Consider the following 15212-nt stretch of genomic DNA (forward strand, 5'->3'; position numbering starts at 1 on the left):
GTCCAATGTGTGCAGGAGGGCTTCCTGACACAGTATGCAGATAGGCCAACGAGAGGAGGCGCCATATTGGATTTGGTACTGGGTAATGAACCAGGACAGGTGTTAGATTTGGAGGTAGGTGGGCACTTTGGTGATAGTGACCACAATTCGATTACGTTTACTTTAGTGATGGAAAGGGATAGGTATATACCGCAGGGAAGAGTTATATCTGGGGGAAAGGCAATTATGATGCGATGAGGCAAGACTTAGGATGCATCGGATGGAGAGGAAAACTGCAGGGGATGGGCACAATGGAAATGTGGAGCTTGTTCAAGGAACATCGACTGCATGTCCTTGATAAGTATGTACCTGTCAGGCAGGGAGGAAGTGGTCAAGCGAGGGAACCGTGGTTTATTAAAGCAGTCGAAACACTTGTCAAGAGGAAGGAGGAGGCTCATGTAAAGATGAGACATGAAGGTTCAGTTAGAGCGCTCCAGAGTTACAAGTTAGCTAGGAAGGACCTAAAGAGAGAGCTAAGAAGAGCCAGGAGAGGACATGAGAAGTCTTTGGCAGGTAGGATCAAGGATAACCCTAAAGCTTTCTATAGATATGTCAGGAATAAAAGAATGACTAGGGTAAGAGTAGGGCCAGTCAAGGACAGTAGTGGGAAGTTGTGCTTGGAGTCTGAGGAGATAGGAGCGGTGCTAAATGAATATTTTTCGTCAGTATTCACACAGGAAAAAGACAATGTTGTCGAGGAGAATACTGAGATTCAGGCTACTAGACTAGAAGGGCTTGAGGTTCATAAGGAGGAGGTGTTAGCAATTCTGGAAAGTGTGAAAATAGATAAGTCCCCTGGGCCAGATGGGATTTATCCTAGGATTCTCTGGGAAGCTAGGGAGGAGATTGCTGAGCCTTTGGCTTTTATCTTGAAGTCAACTTTGTCTACAGGAATAGTGCAAGACTGGAGGATAGCAAATGTTGTCCCCTTGTTCAAGAAGGAGAGTAGAGACAACCCCGGTAACTATAGACCAGTGAGCCTTACTTCTGTTGTGGGCAAGGTCTTGGAAAGATTTATAAGAGATAGGATGTATAATCATCTGGAAAGGAATAATTTGATTAGAGATAGTCAACACAGTTTTGTGAAGGGTAGGTCGTGCCTCACAAACCTTAATGATCTGTTTGGGGCCACTGCTGTTTGTCATTTTTATAAATGACCCGGAGGAGGGTGTAGAAGGATGGGTGAGTAAATTTGCAGATGACACTGAAGTCGGTGGAGTTGTAGACAGTGCAGAAGGATGTTACAAGTTACAGAGGAACATAGATAAGCTGCAGCGCTGGGCTGAGGTGGCAAATGGAGTTTAATGCAGAAAAGTGTGCGGTGATTCATTTTGGAAGGAATAACAGGAAGACAGAGTACTGGGTTAATGACAAGATTCTTGGTAGTGTGGATGAGCAGAGAGAATTCGGTGTCCATGTACATAGATCCCTGAAAAGTTGCCACCCAGGTTGAGAGGGTTGTTAAGAAGGCATACGGTGTGTTAGCTTTTATTGGTAGAGGGATTGAGTTTCGGAGCCATGAGGTCATGTTGCAGCTGTACAAAACTCTGGTGCAGCCGTATTTGGAGTATTGCGTGCAATTCTGGTCGCCGCATTGTAGGAAGGATGTGGAAGCATTGGAAAGAGTGCAGAGAAGATTTACCAGAATGTTGCCTGGTATGGAGGGAAGATCTTATGAGGGAAGGCTGAGGGACTTGAGGCTGTTTTTGTTAGAGAGAAGGAGGTTAAGAGGTGACTTAATGGAGGCATACAAGATGATCAGAGAATTAGATAGGGTGGACAGTGAGAGCCTTTTTCCTCGGATGGTGATGTCTAGCATGAGGGGACATAGCTTTAAATTGAGGGGAGATAGATATAGGACAGATGTCAGAGGTAGGTTCTTTACTCAGAGTAGTAAGGGCATGGAATGCCCTGCCTGCAACAGTAGTGGACTCGCCAACACTAAGAGCATTCAAATGGTCATTGGACAGACATATGGACGATAAGGGAATAGTGTAGATGGGCTTAGACTGGTTTCACAGGTCGGCGCAACATCGAGGGCCGAAGGGCCTGTACTGCGCTGTAATGTTCTATGTTCTATGTTCTAAGTTCTGTCAGAACTAACTCCTCGTATCCACAAACCACCTCCAAAGATATTTCTACTAGACGAGGACAGGCAAACCAACCACTAAGTGGGCCCCTTCCAACTCCCAAGATGAAATGAATAAGGATAACTATTGGACACAGCCTTCGGACCCTTCCCCAACCCTCACCTCGCTGATGTGGACCTACCCACATTGGACATTGTTTTTATCATTTTGCCATCTAACTGCAAGATGGCTACCTGTTCCAGTGTGAGAAGAGTTTAAATTGCACTGTAAGAGTTTGTTGATTGCCTTTAGTGCTGGAGTTCTCGGGGTATTACTTTCTTCTTCTGTCATTTTGTTATGTCGCTGTGGGGGAGATGTAGGTCTATAATATTGCCCTGCTTGGGTGCAGACAGGTCAATTCTCCATGGATGGAACATGTTGAGCATTTTGTCCCTGAATCATCCGGTCTTATTTGTTCCCAATTCTGTAATGACTGTTGTTTTGTGCTATACCTGTTGCACACGGACACCTGCTTTTGTTGGTTTGTTTGTCGCACATATTTTATTTTAAAAATTGAAAATCCCAACAAATAGACTTAAAAAACACGAAGAAAAGCACATAATTTCACAAGGATGGCTGGCAGGTCAGAAGATGGAAAAGATATAAAAAGCAAAGAGTTAATAAAGTGAGCGTTGGTCCTATAGAGTGAGTCTGGTGAATTGATAATGAAAATTAAGGATATGACAGATGAATTGAACAGGTATCACCATGATACAAGTGACATTGCAGAAAAGCTGCAAATCTGGAAAAGGAAGAGAGGGAGGAACTCGGGAAAATTAGTCACCAGAGAAGGGAGCCTAAACAATTTTGTTAGAGTTGAGGCTGACAAATCCCCAGGTACTAATGGGCTTCATCAAAAGTCCTGAAAAGATGTGGCTAGTGAGGTAGTTGATGCATTGGTTTTAATCTTCCAAAATTCCTTCGATTCAGAGATGGTTCTATTAGATTGGAGAATAGCAAATGCAGCTCCTTTATTCAACAAAGGAGAGACCGAAACCAGGAAACAACAGGCCAGTTAGCTTAACATCTGCCAGGGAAAATGCAAGAAGCTATTAAGGAAAGATTAGACAGGCTAGGCTTGTATCGCTAAAGTTTTGATGATAAGAGGCAACTTGTTTGAAACGTGAAAGATCCCGAGGGGACTTGACAGGGTGGACATGGAGAGGATGTTTCCTCTTGTGAGAGAATTTAGAACTTCTGAGAGAGATGAGAAGTTTTTCCTCGGAGGGCCGTGAATCTTCAGAACTTTCTTCCTGAAAAGGCAGTGGAAGCACAGTCTTTGAATATTTTTATGCCAGAGGTAGATAGATTCTTGATAAACAGGGGGGCGAAAGGTTGTGAGTAGGCTGGAATGTAGAGTTGAGTTTCCAATCAGATCAGCCATGATCGTATTGAATGGTGGAGTAGGCACGAGGGGCCAAGTAACAGACTCCTGTTTCTCATTCATATATTCATATGGAAAAGAGGAACTCTCCGACAAAAAGCAGTAGATGACAATTTAATTAATAAGTTTAAATCTCGCATTAATAAACTTTTACTATTCAAGCCTATTAAGAGAAATAGAGCCAATACGGGTGGATGGATTTAGGATACAGATCAACTACACTCACAAAATAATGGATCACACTTATGGGGCTGAATTTCCTCCTGTTCATACACAATCCTGGTGTTTGTCTGAAGTTGCAGTTGTTTATTTTCCCCACATGGTGTCTCTGTTGTGTAATTATTCATTGCTGAACAATGCTGCACCACAATTCAACACTGCAAGTTGATCTACCCTTTTCTCTTAAAATTAGTCAATGTTTTTCCTTTCTCATCTATTCATAGAGAAATTAAAATGACAATATCCACTGACCAAAGTTCTCCATACAATAAAGAACCACCCATTGTACAGTTAGAGGCTTTGAGAATGATGTAGATCTAACCATTTAACTTTGATACTGAGAAATGCAATTGTTAAACACAAAATAATGGTCTTCAACTCTATTTAAATCCCTTTTTTGAAGATACTGTAGTCCCCTGGGACGTTGCTGTGAACAACAGTGTAAATGCTTTAAGGAATATTTGTATAATTAAGAACCCATCCCAAATCAAACGTATAAAATGCCTTTTCTTACCAGGCTGTTCATCTCTGAAGACTCAAGGCTGCCGCACTGCTGGACGGTACCAAGTGCCTCCATGCCCTCTTCATCCCACATGTAAGTGCCAGCTGAGCTACTGGAAGGAGAAAGTTCAAAGGAGGAACCCATTGCGTAGTTGGCATCTGGAGACACAAGATCATCGTTACCTGAGGCAGTGGTCTGGGAGGTCTCCAAATCTTTACAGTGGTCTACTCAAAACACAAAAAGTGACAACAACAAAATGTGTTACTACACAATGACAGAAGCAACAACCTTTTTCAAAGCCTATCACCAGGTCATCAAGGACATATATACTTTAAAATAGTTTAGGAATTGGACATCTGAAATACATCATCAATATTGTTATCAGCCAAGATACACAAGCGCCATGTGTAAAGCAGAGTATACAAAATAGAAAGCAGCCATTTTACTTTAAAGTGTCAGTGCATACGTTAATAAGAAATCTCCAGCTGATTGGAGTAGCTTCTGGGGCACTATATGGAGCCAAATATCCCTTTCCATTTAATGTACTGACCTTTGCTTATGGAACAACTGACATGCTGGCCCGTTGAATGTGAAAAACAAGGGGCAGTTCGTATTGCAGAAGCATCCAGGATCTATGATTCTCATAACTATAATTTATTGCAGGATCATACAAGTATTACACATAGCAAAGTAATCAAATCGAGCTTGGGATATAGATAGGTCACAATACAAATCAGGTTACAAGTGAAACAAGTAGAAAAGCGCTCCTCTAAGTGCACTGACACTTATATTTGCATCTGTGCAGCACGAGGGGATTGGGATCCGCAAATTGTATTCCTAATAATATTTTCTCAGAACTACCAAACTTTTCCCTGAAACCAGTTACCCAATCTAATTTTTCTTCTCCACTGCACCACTGGTCGGAAAACATTTCTGAGAATGTATCCAGTGCAAAGGCCTGGTCATGTTTTGGGATATTGTCTTAAACCTTACAGCATTTGTGTTTCTCATCCAAAGCTACAGGGAAATGGAAGAGCCAACATTGCTCAAGATATTTACTGGTTATAATGGTATCATAAAGGTTCAAGCTTTAAAAAACTCTATCTGTGTTCATTAACTCTCAGCTGGATCAGCAATCAAGGTGTTAGCCTGTTCAAATATATTAACAGTATGTGTGTACTTCAGAAAGTGAGCAAAGTACCTTACACATACCAAAGACAACAGCCGACTTTCCTAGCAGCGAAACTGAATTATCATGGGGACAGATGAATAAAGAGAAATGGACACTTCAGATGAGGTGATCACTGAAAGGTTGAGTTAAAGAAGAGATTAGACCCATGATGCAACCATCAATTCACTGAGAGACACGTTGAGAAATAAACCGTGGTTTTAATCAGCTGACAACTGAGCCTGCCTGTGACCGGTACGGCAATGAATGCAGCCCCGTACATGCCCCGACATATCCCCCCGTGGGTGAAGCCGTACAATGGCCCATAGGTGGAGCCCACAGGTTTAAACACATAACGTAACACAATACAGCAGTAACATGATATCACAGTGCACTGGTGAATTAACAGTAGTTCCATTCATCACATTCACCCCCCATTTAAAAAATGGAAGTCCGGCAGGGGTGACGGGTTTACAGATTCAGTCGGTCCGGTGCCCGGATCGTACGTTGCGACCGCCGAAGCACTGGTGTTGCAGCCGTTTTGGGTGGCTGTGGAGCTGGGCCCGGATGGCAGGCACAGGCGTGGACTCCTGGAGTGGCTCTTTCGGAGCTTCATTCTTGTGGACCGGTGCGGCGGGTGGGAGGGAGCGCGAGAACCATATCGGGGTAGGCGCGCTGAACATCGGAGGTTGGATAGGGGTATGGGCGCTGAACATGGGAGGTTGGACGGGACCTAGTGTGGGGGATGCAGTAGTGGTCGTGGTGTCGGAGCCTGCGGGCGCCAGGTCCCGGAGGGAGACGGTATCTTGCCGGCCATAGGGGTGTCTGATATACGCATAGTGTGGGTTGGAGTGCAGGAGCTGGACCCTCTCTACCAGGGGATCGGTCTTATGGCTCGGAACATGTTTTCGGAGGAAGACTGGACCCGGTGTCATCAGCCAGGGCGGAAGCGAGGGCCCTGTGGTAGCTCCCCTAGGGAAAACAAACAAGCGATCATGAGGGGTCTGGTTTGTGGCCGTGCAAAGGAGGGACCTAATAGAGTGGAACGCATCGGGGAGGACCTCCTGCCAGTGAGAAACCGGGAGATTCCTGGACCGTAGGGTCAGTAGGACGGTCTTCCAGACCGTCGCGTTCTCCCTCTCCACCTGCCCGTTTCCCCTGGGGTTATAGCTGGTAGTCCTGCTCGAGGCGATGCCCTTACTGAGCAGGTACTGACGCAGTTCGTCGCTCATGAACGACGAGCCCCTGTCGCTGTGGACATAGCTGGGGAAGCCGAACAGGGTAAAGACACTATGCAGGGCTTTGATGACTGTGGGAGTGGTCATATCGGGGCAGGGAATGGCGAACGGAAAACGGGAGAACTCGTCTATGATGTTCAGGAAGTACGTGTTGCGATTATTGGAGGGGAGGGGCCCTTTGAAATCGATACTAAGGCGTTCAAAGGGCCGGGACGCCTTTACCAGGTGGGCCTTATCTGGTCGATAGAAGTGCGGTTTACACCCCGCACAGATTTGGCAGTCTCTGGTTACAGCTTTGACCTCGATGGAGGAGGGCAGGTTGCGGGCCTTGATGTAGTGGGCGAGCCGGGTGACCCCCGGGTGGCAGAGGCCATCGTGGATAGCACGTAATCGGTCATCTTGCGCGCTGGCGCACATGCCGCGGGACAGGGCATCTGGGGGCTCGTTGAGCTTCCCAGGTCGATATACTATATCGTAGTTATAGGCGGAGAGTTCGATCCTCCACCTCAAGATCTTGTCATTCTTGATCTTGCCTCGCTGCGTATTGTCAAACATAAAGGCAACCAATCGTTGGTCGGTGATTAAGGTAAACCTCCTACCAGCGAGGTAGTGCCTCCAGTACCTTCCGGCTTCCACAATGGCTTGGGCTTCTTTTTCGACCGAGGAGTGTCAAATTTCAGAGGTGGTGAGGGTGCGGGAAAAGAACGCTACCGGTCTGCCTACTTGGTTGAGCGTGGCGGCGAGAGCGACCTCTGAGGCATCGCTCTCCACCTGGAAGGGGGCGGACTCGTCCACCGTGCGCATTGCAGCTTTGGCAATGTCTGCCTTGATGCAGTTGAAGGCCGGGCGAGCCTCGGCTGCCAGTGGAAAAATGGTGGCCTTAAATAGTGGGCGGGCTTTGTCCGCATACTGGGGGACCCACTGGGCGTAATAGGAGAAAAATCCAAGGCACCTCTTCAGGGCCTTGGGGCAGAGAGAGAGGGAATTGGAGGAGGGGGCGCACACGGTCAGGGTCGGGCCCTAGGACCCCGTTTTCCACGACGTAGCCGAGGATGGCTAGCCTGGTTGTGCAGAAAACGCATTTCTCCTTGTTGTAGGTGAGGTATTTGGGCGGTTTGGAGAAATCGGTGGAGGTTGGCGTCGTGGTCCTGCTGATCATGGCCGCAGATGGTTACATTGTCCAAGCACGGAAACGTGGCCCGCAGCCCGTATTGGTCCACCATTTGGTCCATTGCTTGTTGGAACACCGAAACCTTGTTTGTGACGCCAAAGGGGACCTGGAGGAAATGGAAAAGGCGGCCATCTGCCTCAAACGCCGTGTAGTGGCGGTCCTCCGGGCGGATTGGGAGCTGGTGATATGCAGACTTCAGATCTACCGTAGAGAACATGCGGTAGTGCGCGATCTGATTTACCATGTCTGCAATCCGGGGAAGGGGGTACGCATCGATTTGCGTATAGCGGTTAATGGTCTGGCTGTAATCAACCACCATCCGGAACTTTTCCCCGGTCTTGACGACCACCACCTGAGCTCTCCAGGGGCTTTTGCTGGCTTCTATGACCCCCTTCCCACAAGACTGCCTGTGGAAGTAGTTGAGTGGGAAACATTAGGGACCTTCAAGCAGCTATTGGATAGGTACATGGATTATGGTAAAATGATATAGTTTAGATTTATTTGTTCTTCAGGGCAGCACGGTCGCATCGTGGATAGCACAATTGCTTCACAGCTCCAGGGTCCCAGGTTCGATTCCGACTTGGGTCACTGTCTGTGTGGAGTCTGCACATCCTCCCAGTGTCTGCATGGGTTTCCTCCGGGTGCTCCGGTTTCCTCCCACAGTCCAAAGATGTGCAGGTTAGGTGGATTGGCCATGATAAATTGCCCTTAATGTTGGGTGGAGGTGTTGACTATAGGTAGGGTGCTCTTTCCAAGAGCCGGTGCAGACTCAATGGGCCGAATGGCCGCCTTCTGCACTGTAAATTCTATGATAATCTATGATTAATCTAGGACAAAGGTTCGGCACAACATCGTGGGCCGAAGGGCCTGTTCTGTGCTGTATTTTTCTATGTTCTATGTTCTATATGCTGGACCTCGGACCTAATGAACGTCCTGCCCTGCATACTATACCGCCTGCTCCTGGTGGCTATTGGCTTACAATCGGCGGTGAGGTTCGCAAAGAGGGGGGGGGGGATGGTCGATTTTTAGGGTCGCGAGGCTGCATATGATGAGCGGGGGCAGGGCCCCCCCAAATTTAAGAGTTAGGCTCCCAAGGTTGCACTGAAAATCGAGTCCCAAGAGGAGAGGAGCACAGAGGTCTGGGTGCACATATAGTTTAAAATTAGCGTACTCAGCGCCCTGGATCGCTAGGGTTGCAGTAGTGCACCCTTGGATTTGTACCGAGTGCAACCCAGAGGCGAGGGAGATAGTTTGTTGTGTCGGGAATATTGGGAGCGAACAATGTCTTACCATGTCTGGGTGAATGAAGCTCGCTTTGCTCCCGGAGTCGAAAAGGCAAGGTGTCTCGTACCTGTTTACCCGGACGGCCATCATGGAGCTCCGGAGGTGCTTCGGTCACTACTGGTCCAGGGTGACCGCACTGAGCTGGGGGTAGCCGGCGGCATGATCGGAGGTGCTGGGGCGGTCCCGCGATGGCTGCTGTCCATGTCGTTCGTACATCTCGGGCAGTGTAGCAGATGGCGGCCCCCATGGATCGCACGTGGCCGGCCGCGTGGGGGAGGATGGCCAAGATGGCGTCCCCCATGAGTCGCACGTGTTGTCCGGAGGCGGAGTCGGCAGACACGTTGCCACTTTGCGGGGTCTGCGGGCCTGTGGGTCTGTGGATCGGGTCTGTGAGTTCGAGTTTTTAGACCTGGCCAGGCAGACGTTGGCGAAGTGTCCCTTTCGCCCGCAGTTCCTACAGTTTGCGTTGCGGGCCGGGCAGTGCTGTCGGGGGTGTTGGGACTGGTCGCAAAAATAGCAGGGCAGCCTCCCATGATGGGCGGGCAGCCAGCCGCGCGGCCCAAGCCTGGGGTAGTCTCTGGTCGGGGGCCCACGAGGGGGTCGCGTGATCAGCCAGGAACGCAGTAAGACTCTGAAACGCGACCTCCAGATAGGTAGCTAGTGTTACCGTGTCCTCCAGGTCCTGGGGCCCTTTTTCGAGCAGGCGCTGTCTTACAGAGTTCGATCGGACCCCCGCCACGTAAACGTCTCGGATAGCTAGCTCCATATGCTGAGGGGCCGTAACGGCCTGGTAGTTACAGTTGCGCGCGAGGGCTTTGAGGTTGCGTAGGTAGTCATCTAGCGACTCCCCGGGGCTCTGGCGGCGAGTGGTGAAGATGTGTCACGCGTAGACCTCGTTCACATATGCGCTCGAGTAGTGAGAGGGCCTCTGTATAGGACGCGGCGCCGTCGAGCTGGACAGAAATACGATGGCTCACCAGTGCGTGGAGAAGACTCAGTTTCTGTTCGTCCGTGACAGATGGCGTAGACGACGCGGCGAGATAAGCCTTGAAGCATCGAAGCCAGTGCAAAAAAATTTCTCTCGCCTCCGTGGCCTGTGGATCGAGTTCCAGTCTATCAGGTTGGAGGGCTGATTCCATCGTAGTATTTTAAGCTGATTAAATTGATGCGACCATCAATTCACTGAGAGACACGTTGAGAAGTAAACAGTGGTTTTAATCAGCTTACAACTGAGCCTGCCTGTGACCGGTACAACAATGAATGCGGCCCCGCAGGTCAGCTGCCTTTATACTTCCTGTAAGGGGTAGAGCCATGGGTGAGCCTGTACATGCCCTGACATATCCCCCTGTGGGTGAAGCCGTACAATGGCCCATAGGTGGAGCCCATAGGGTTAAACACACAACGTAACATGATACAGCAGTAACATGATATCACAGTGCACGGGTGAATTAACAGTAGTTCCATTCACCACAACCCAAAGGGATGGCACACCATGACAACGTGTACTTCGAAAGGAATGACCCAGAAAAATCAACCACTACCTTCAGGGAAAGAGTTAAGCTGTGGATTGGAAAACTGTTATCGCAATGGTATTCATTTAAAAGGGGGGGGTGGGCTACAGGTTTGTTAGTTCAACAACTGTTGTGAGTAAATTGTTAGAAACCAACCTTGAAAGAGGGGCCAATTAAACACAGGCACGATAGTCACTTCCTTTTTTATTTCCATTTTAAATGCTGTAAACGCCCCAAGGTGCTTCACTGGAGCATCCAATAGAATGAAGACACAGCCACATATGGCGATATTAAGGGACGTGCCAAAAGCTTGATTAAATAGCTAGGCTTTAAGGAGCTTAAGGGAGAAAAGAGAGTGATGGAGAAGTTTAGGGAGAGAATTATAGGAAGGGATTGAGAGGAAGCTCATCCCAACAAATTCACTGGAATTGTTTTATGGGCCGACCTCATCAGTAATGAAAATTCTGTACCTTTTACATATCTGGATTATAGCAAAGCTTATTATGTTAATAGTAGTAAAGCATGGAACAACAGGCAAGCTTGTGAGTTAGTCTGAGACTTGACTAAACCAGCAAAAGCAAAATGTGGTTTCTTAATAAAGCTGTATCACAATGACAAGGGATCAGGGAGATGATGCCAACAGTATCAATGCTGAGCCACTGCTGTCCTTAATGGGTAGAAATTATTTATTTACATCTTGAAACAAAAGCAAATAGAAGATTGCAGATCACACAAAGTCAAGGTGGAAGCTCAAACATTGGGAAACAGGCAAACTACATATAAAGGGATTGAAATATGTTGGACATGGATAGGCAAGTGGCAAAGAGCATATTATGAGGAAAGATGAAAGCTAACAAGATACGGGAACAGGCAAAAGAAATAAACAGTGGGAAACAAAGAACAATATAGCACAGGAACATGCCCTTCGGCCCTCCAAGCCTATGCCGATCACTTGTCCTATCTAGACCAACTGCCTGTATCCTTCTAAACCCTGTCTGTTCATATGCCTATCCAGATAAGTCTTAAAGGTCACTAACGTATCTGCCTCAGCCACCTCACTTGGCAGTGCATTCCAGGTCACCACCACCCTTCTGTGTAAAAAAACTTCCCCCGCACATCTCCACTGAACCTTTCCCCCTTCACATTGAACCTGTGCCCCCTTGTAATTGTCATTTCCGCCCTGGGAAAAAACTTCTTGTTCACCCCACCTATAGCCCTAATAATTTAATAAACTTCTATCAGGTCGCTCCTCAGCCTCCGTCTCTCTAGGGAGAACAATCCCAGTTTATTCAATCTCTCCTCATAGCTAATACCCTCCATACCAGGCAACATCCTGGTAAACCTTTTCTGTACTCTCTCCGAAGCCTCCACGTCCTTCTGGTAATGCAGTGACCAGAATTGGACACAGTATTCCAAATGTGGCCTAACCAACGTTCTATATAATTGTAACAATTTTCAAGCTTTTATACTCGATACTCCGTCCTATGAAGGCAAGCATGCCATATGCTTTCTTCACCACCATTTCCACCTGTGCTGCCACTTAAGGATCTGTGGACCTGCACGTCCAGATCTCTGTGTCTCTATGCTTCTGCCATTTATTTTATAACTCCCACCTGAATTGTATCTCCCAAAATTCATCACCTTGTATTTGTCCGGGTTAAATTCCATCTGTCGTGTCTCTGCCCAATTTTGCAGCCTATCGCTATCCTGGTGTATTCTCTGACAATCTTCATCACTATCTGCAACTCCTGCAATCTTAGTATCATCCGCAAACTTGCTAATCAGACCCGCTACGTTTTCTTCCAAGTCATGTAGATATATTACAAAGAGCAGAGGTCCCAGTACTAATCCCTGCATAACTCCAATAGTTACAGACCTCCATTCTGAAAAACACCCTTCCAATGCTACCCTCCGTCTTCTATGGCCAAGCCAGTTCTGGATCCATCCAGCTAGTTCACCCCTGACCCCATGTGATCTAATCTTTTGCACAGCCTGCCATGAGGGACCTTATCAAATGCTTTATTAAAGTCTATGCAGACAACATCCACAGCTCTTCCCTCGTCAATCATTTTTGGCACCTCCTCAAAAAATTAAATCAAATTAGTGAGACATGACCTCCCTCGTACAAAACCGTGCTGTCTGTCGCAATAAGACCATTCACTTCCAAATGTGCATAGATCCTATCTCCGAGAATCTTTTCCAACAATCACTGGCATCAAGCTCACTGGCCTATAATTACCCAGATTATCCTTGCAACCCTTCTTAAATAACGGTACAACATTGGCTATCCTCCAATCCTCTCGGATCTCACCCGTGGCAAATGAGGGCAAAAGCGATACCTTCCTGACATTACCACGTCAGAGCAATGAGGAAAGATTGAAGAACTCAATCGTTGAAGAGAATCTTCAAGGACGTATTATTCCATTAAGATTAAGAGAATAAACTGAGGTAGCGATTGACAGCAAATGGCAATGGTAATATGACATCATGAGGGATGATAGTGTAAACATTAAAAGGAATCAAGCTCAAGGTGACTATGCAAATTATGATGCAGCATTGGAATCCTATCTACACCACTCACAGGATCACCTGCAAACTGGTCTCAAACCAAACCCATTTTTGGTTTTGACACTTACCTGCTAAATGTGCCCAAACTCAAATCAAACACTCAAATTTATTCCATAGTGCAAGACTGCCCAAGGTTGCACTTGCAGTACACAACTGCAGTGTCACACCTTCCTCCACAGTCTAATACCCAATTTACATTTAACAAATTTTGCATTCATCAAAGCCAAAACTCCTATGTACCAACAGTAGTGCACATGTAAATGCCCTCAACCCTACAGAACACCCATTAATGGAACACAGTACTCATTTCTTAGTGACAACGTGGATAGACATTGTTAAGTTCAATTTGTTGTTGCAGAATTAAAGTGGAACTCTTTCAAAAATCTAATTTATATAGAAAAAAGATCAGGCTGATCATATGGAACATGAGGGGGCTGAATAGGCCGGTCAAGAGGGCTCGTGTGTTCGCGCATCTGAAGAGGCTGAAGGCGGACATGGCAATGTTACAAGAGACACACCTGAGGGTGGTGGATCAGACTAGGCTGAGGAAGGGTTAGGTAGGGCAGGTATTTTCATTCGATTCTAAATTTCATTCGATTTCATTTAGATTCTAAAACTAGGGGGGTTGCAATCTTGATTAATAAGCAGGTTTCATTTGAGGTAGGGAAAATAGTGGCGGATTCAGGGGTAGGTATGTTATGGGAAGTGGGAAGTTGGAGGGGATGGCAGTTGTCTTAGTAAATATTTCCTTACCAAACTGGGATGACGCGGAGTTTAGGAGGCGGGTGTTGGGGATGATCCCGGACCTGGACTCACATGGGTTGATCATGGGAGGGGACTTTAATACGGTCACTGAACCAAGGTTAGATCGGTCGAGTTTAAGGACAGGGAGGGTGCCAGCTGTGGTGAAGGAGCTAAAAAGGTTTATGGAACAGATTGGGGGGGGGGGGGGGGGGGTGTGTGTGTAATCCGTGGAGGTTTGGACAGCCAAGAGCGAAGGAGTTTTCTTTTTTCTCCCAGGTTCACAAAGTGTACTCCCGGATTGACTTATTTTGTTTTGAACAAGGCTTTGCTGGCGAGGGTGGTGGATGCCGAGTATTCGACAATCGTGTTGGATCATGCCCCATACTGGATGGACTTACAAGTGAGCGGGGGGGGGGGGGGGGGGGGGGGGGGGGGGGGGGGGGGGGGGGGGTGTCAGTGCCCATAATGGAGACTCGCTATATGCAGACGACCTGCTCCTATATAATTCTGACCCATTAGGGGAGATGGGAGAGATTATGCGGATCCTAGGGGAATTGGGCCGGTTCTCGGGTTACAAATTGAACATGGGTAACAGTGAGGTCTTTGTGATCCATGCGAGGGGGGAGGAGAGGAGACTGGGGTGTTGCCGTTTAAGGTGGTGGGGGGGGAGTTTTCGTTACCTGGGCATTCAGGTGGCTTGGGGATGGGAGCAGCTACCCAAATTAAATCTGAGCCGATTAGTGGAACAAATGAAGGAGGACTTCCGGAGGTGGGACATGCTCCTGTTGTCAATGGCGGGGAGGGTACAGACCGTAAAGATGACGGTTCTCCCGAAATTTGTGTTTGTTTCTCAGTGCCTCCCTATTCATATTCCAAAGGCCTTTTTTAAGCGGGTGAACAGGGTGATATCTGGGGTTGTGTGGGCGGGTAAAACCCTGCGAGTAAAGAAAGTGTTGCTGGAGCGGAGCCAAGGGGAAGGAGGGCTGGCACTGCCGAACTTTAGGAAGTACTACTGGGTGGCAAATATAGCCATGATTAGGAACTGGGTGGTTGGGTAGGCGTCGGTGTGGGAGCGGGAGGTGGCATCGTGTAAGAACACAAGATTGGGGGCATGGTAACGGCATCTCTGATGTTCTCGCCGGCCCGGTACTCCACGATCCCAGTGGTAGTGGAGGCTCTGAGATTCTAGGGACATGGTGGGAGCATATTGGAGTAGAGCAAGCATTGGTGTGGGCTCTAATCTGTGGTAATCACT

The 15212-nt window shown here is 47.6% G+C and overlaps 1 protein-coding gene across 6 annotated transcripts in view; it reads right to left on the reverse strand.

Moving 5' to 3' along the window:
* ccser2a (coiled-coil serine-rich protein 2a) overlaps window positions 1-15212 on the reverse strand; it is an 883756-nt gene that overhangs the window by 747585 nt on the left and 120959 nt on the right. For 5 of the 6 annotated variants that reach the window (XM_072491378.1, XM_072491379.1, XM_072491376.1 and 2 more), the window contains exon 4: window positions 4286-4497. In XM_072491378.1, coding sequence (XP_072347479.1) covers window positions 4286-4497 — 212 coding nt within the window. The remainder of the gene's footprint in view (window positions 1-4285; window positions 4498-15212) is intronic. The other variant, XM_072491377.1, reaches the window with a different exon arrangement.

This window comes from Scyliorhinus torazame, chromosome 28 (genome assembly GCF_047496885.1).
Source record: "Scyliorhinus torazame isolate Kashiwa2021f chromosome 28, sScyTor2.1, whole genome shotgun sequence".
NCBI lineage: Eukaryota > Metazoa > Chordata > Chondrichthyes > Carcharhiniformes > Scyliorhinidae > Scyliorhinus > Scyliorhinus torazame.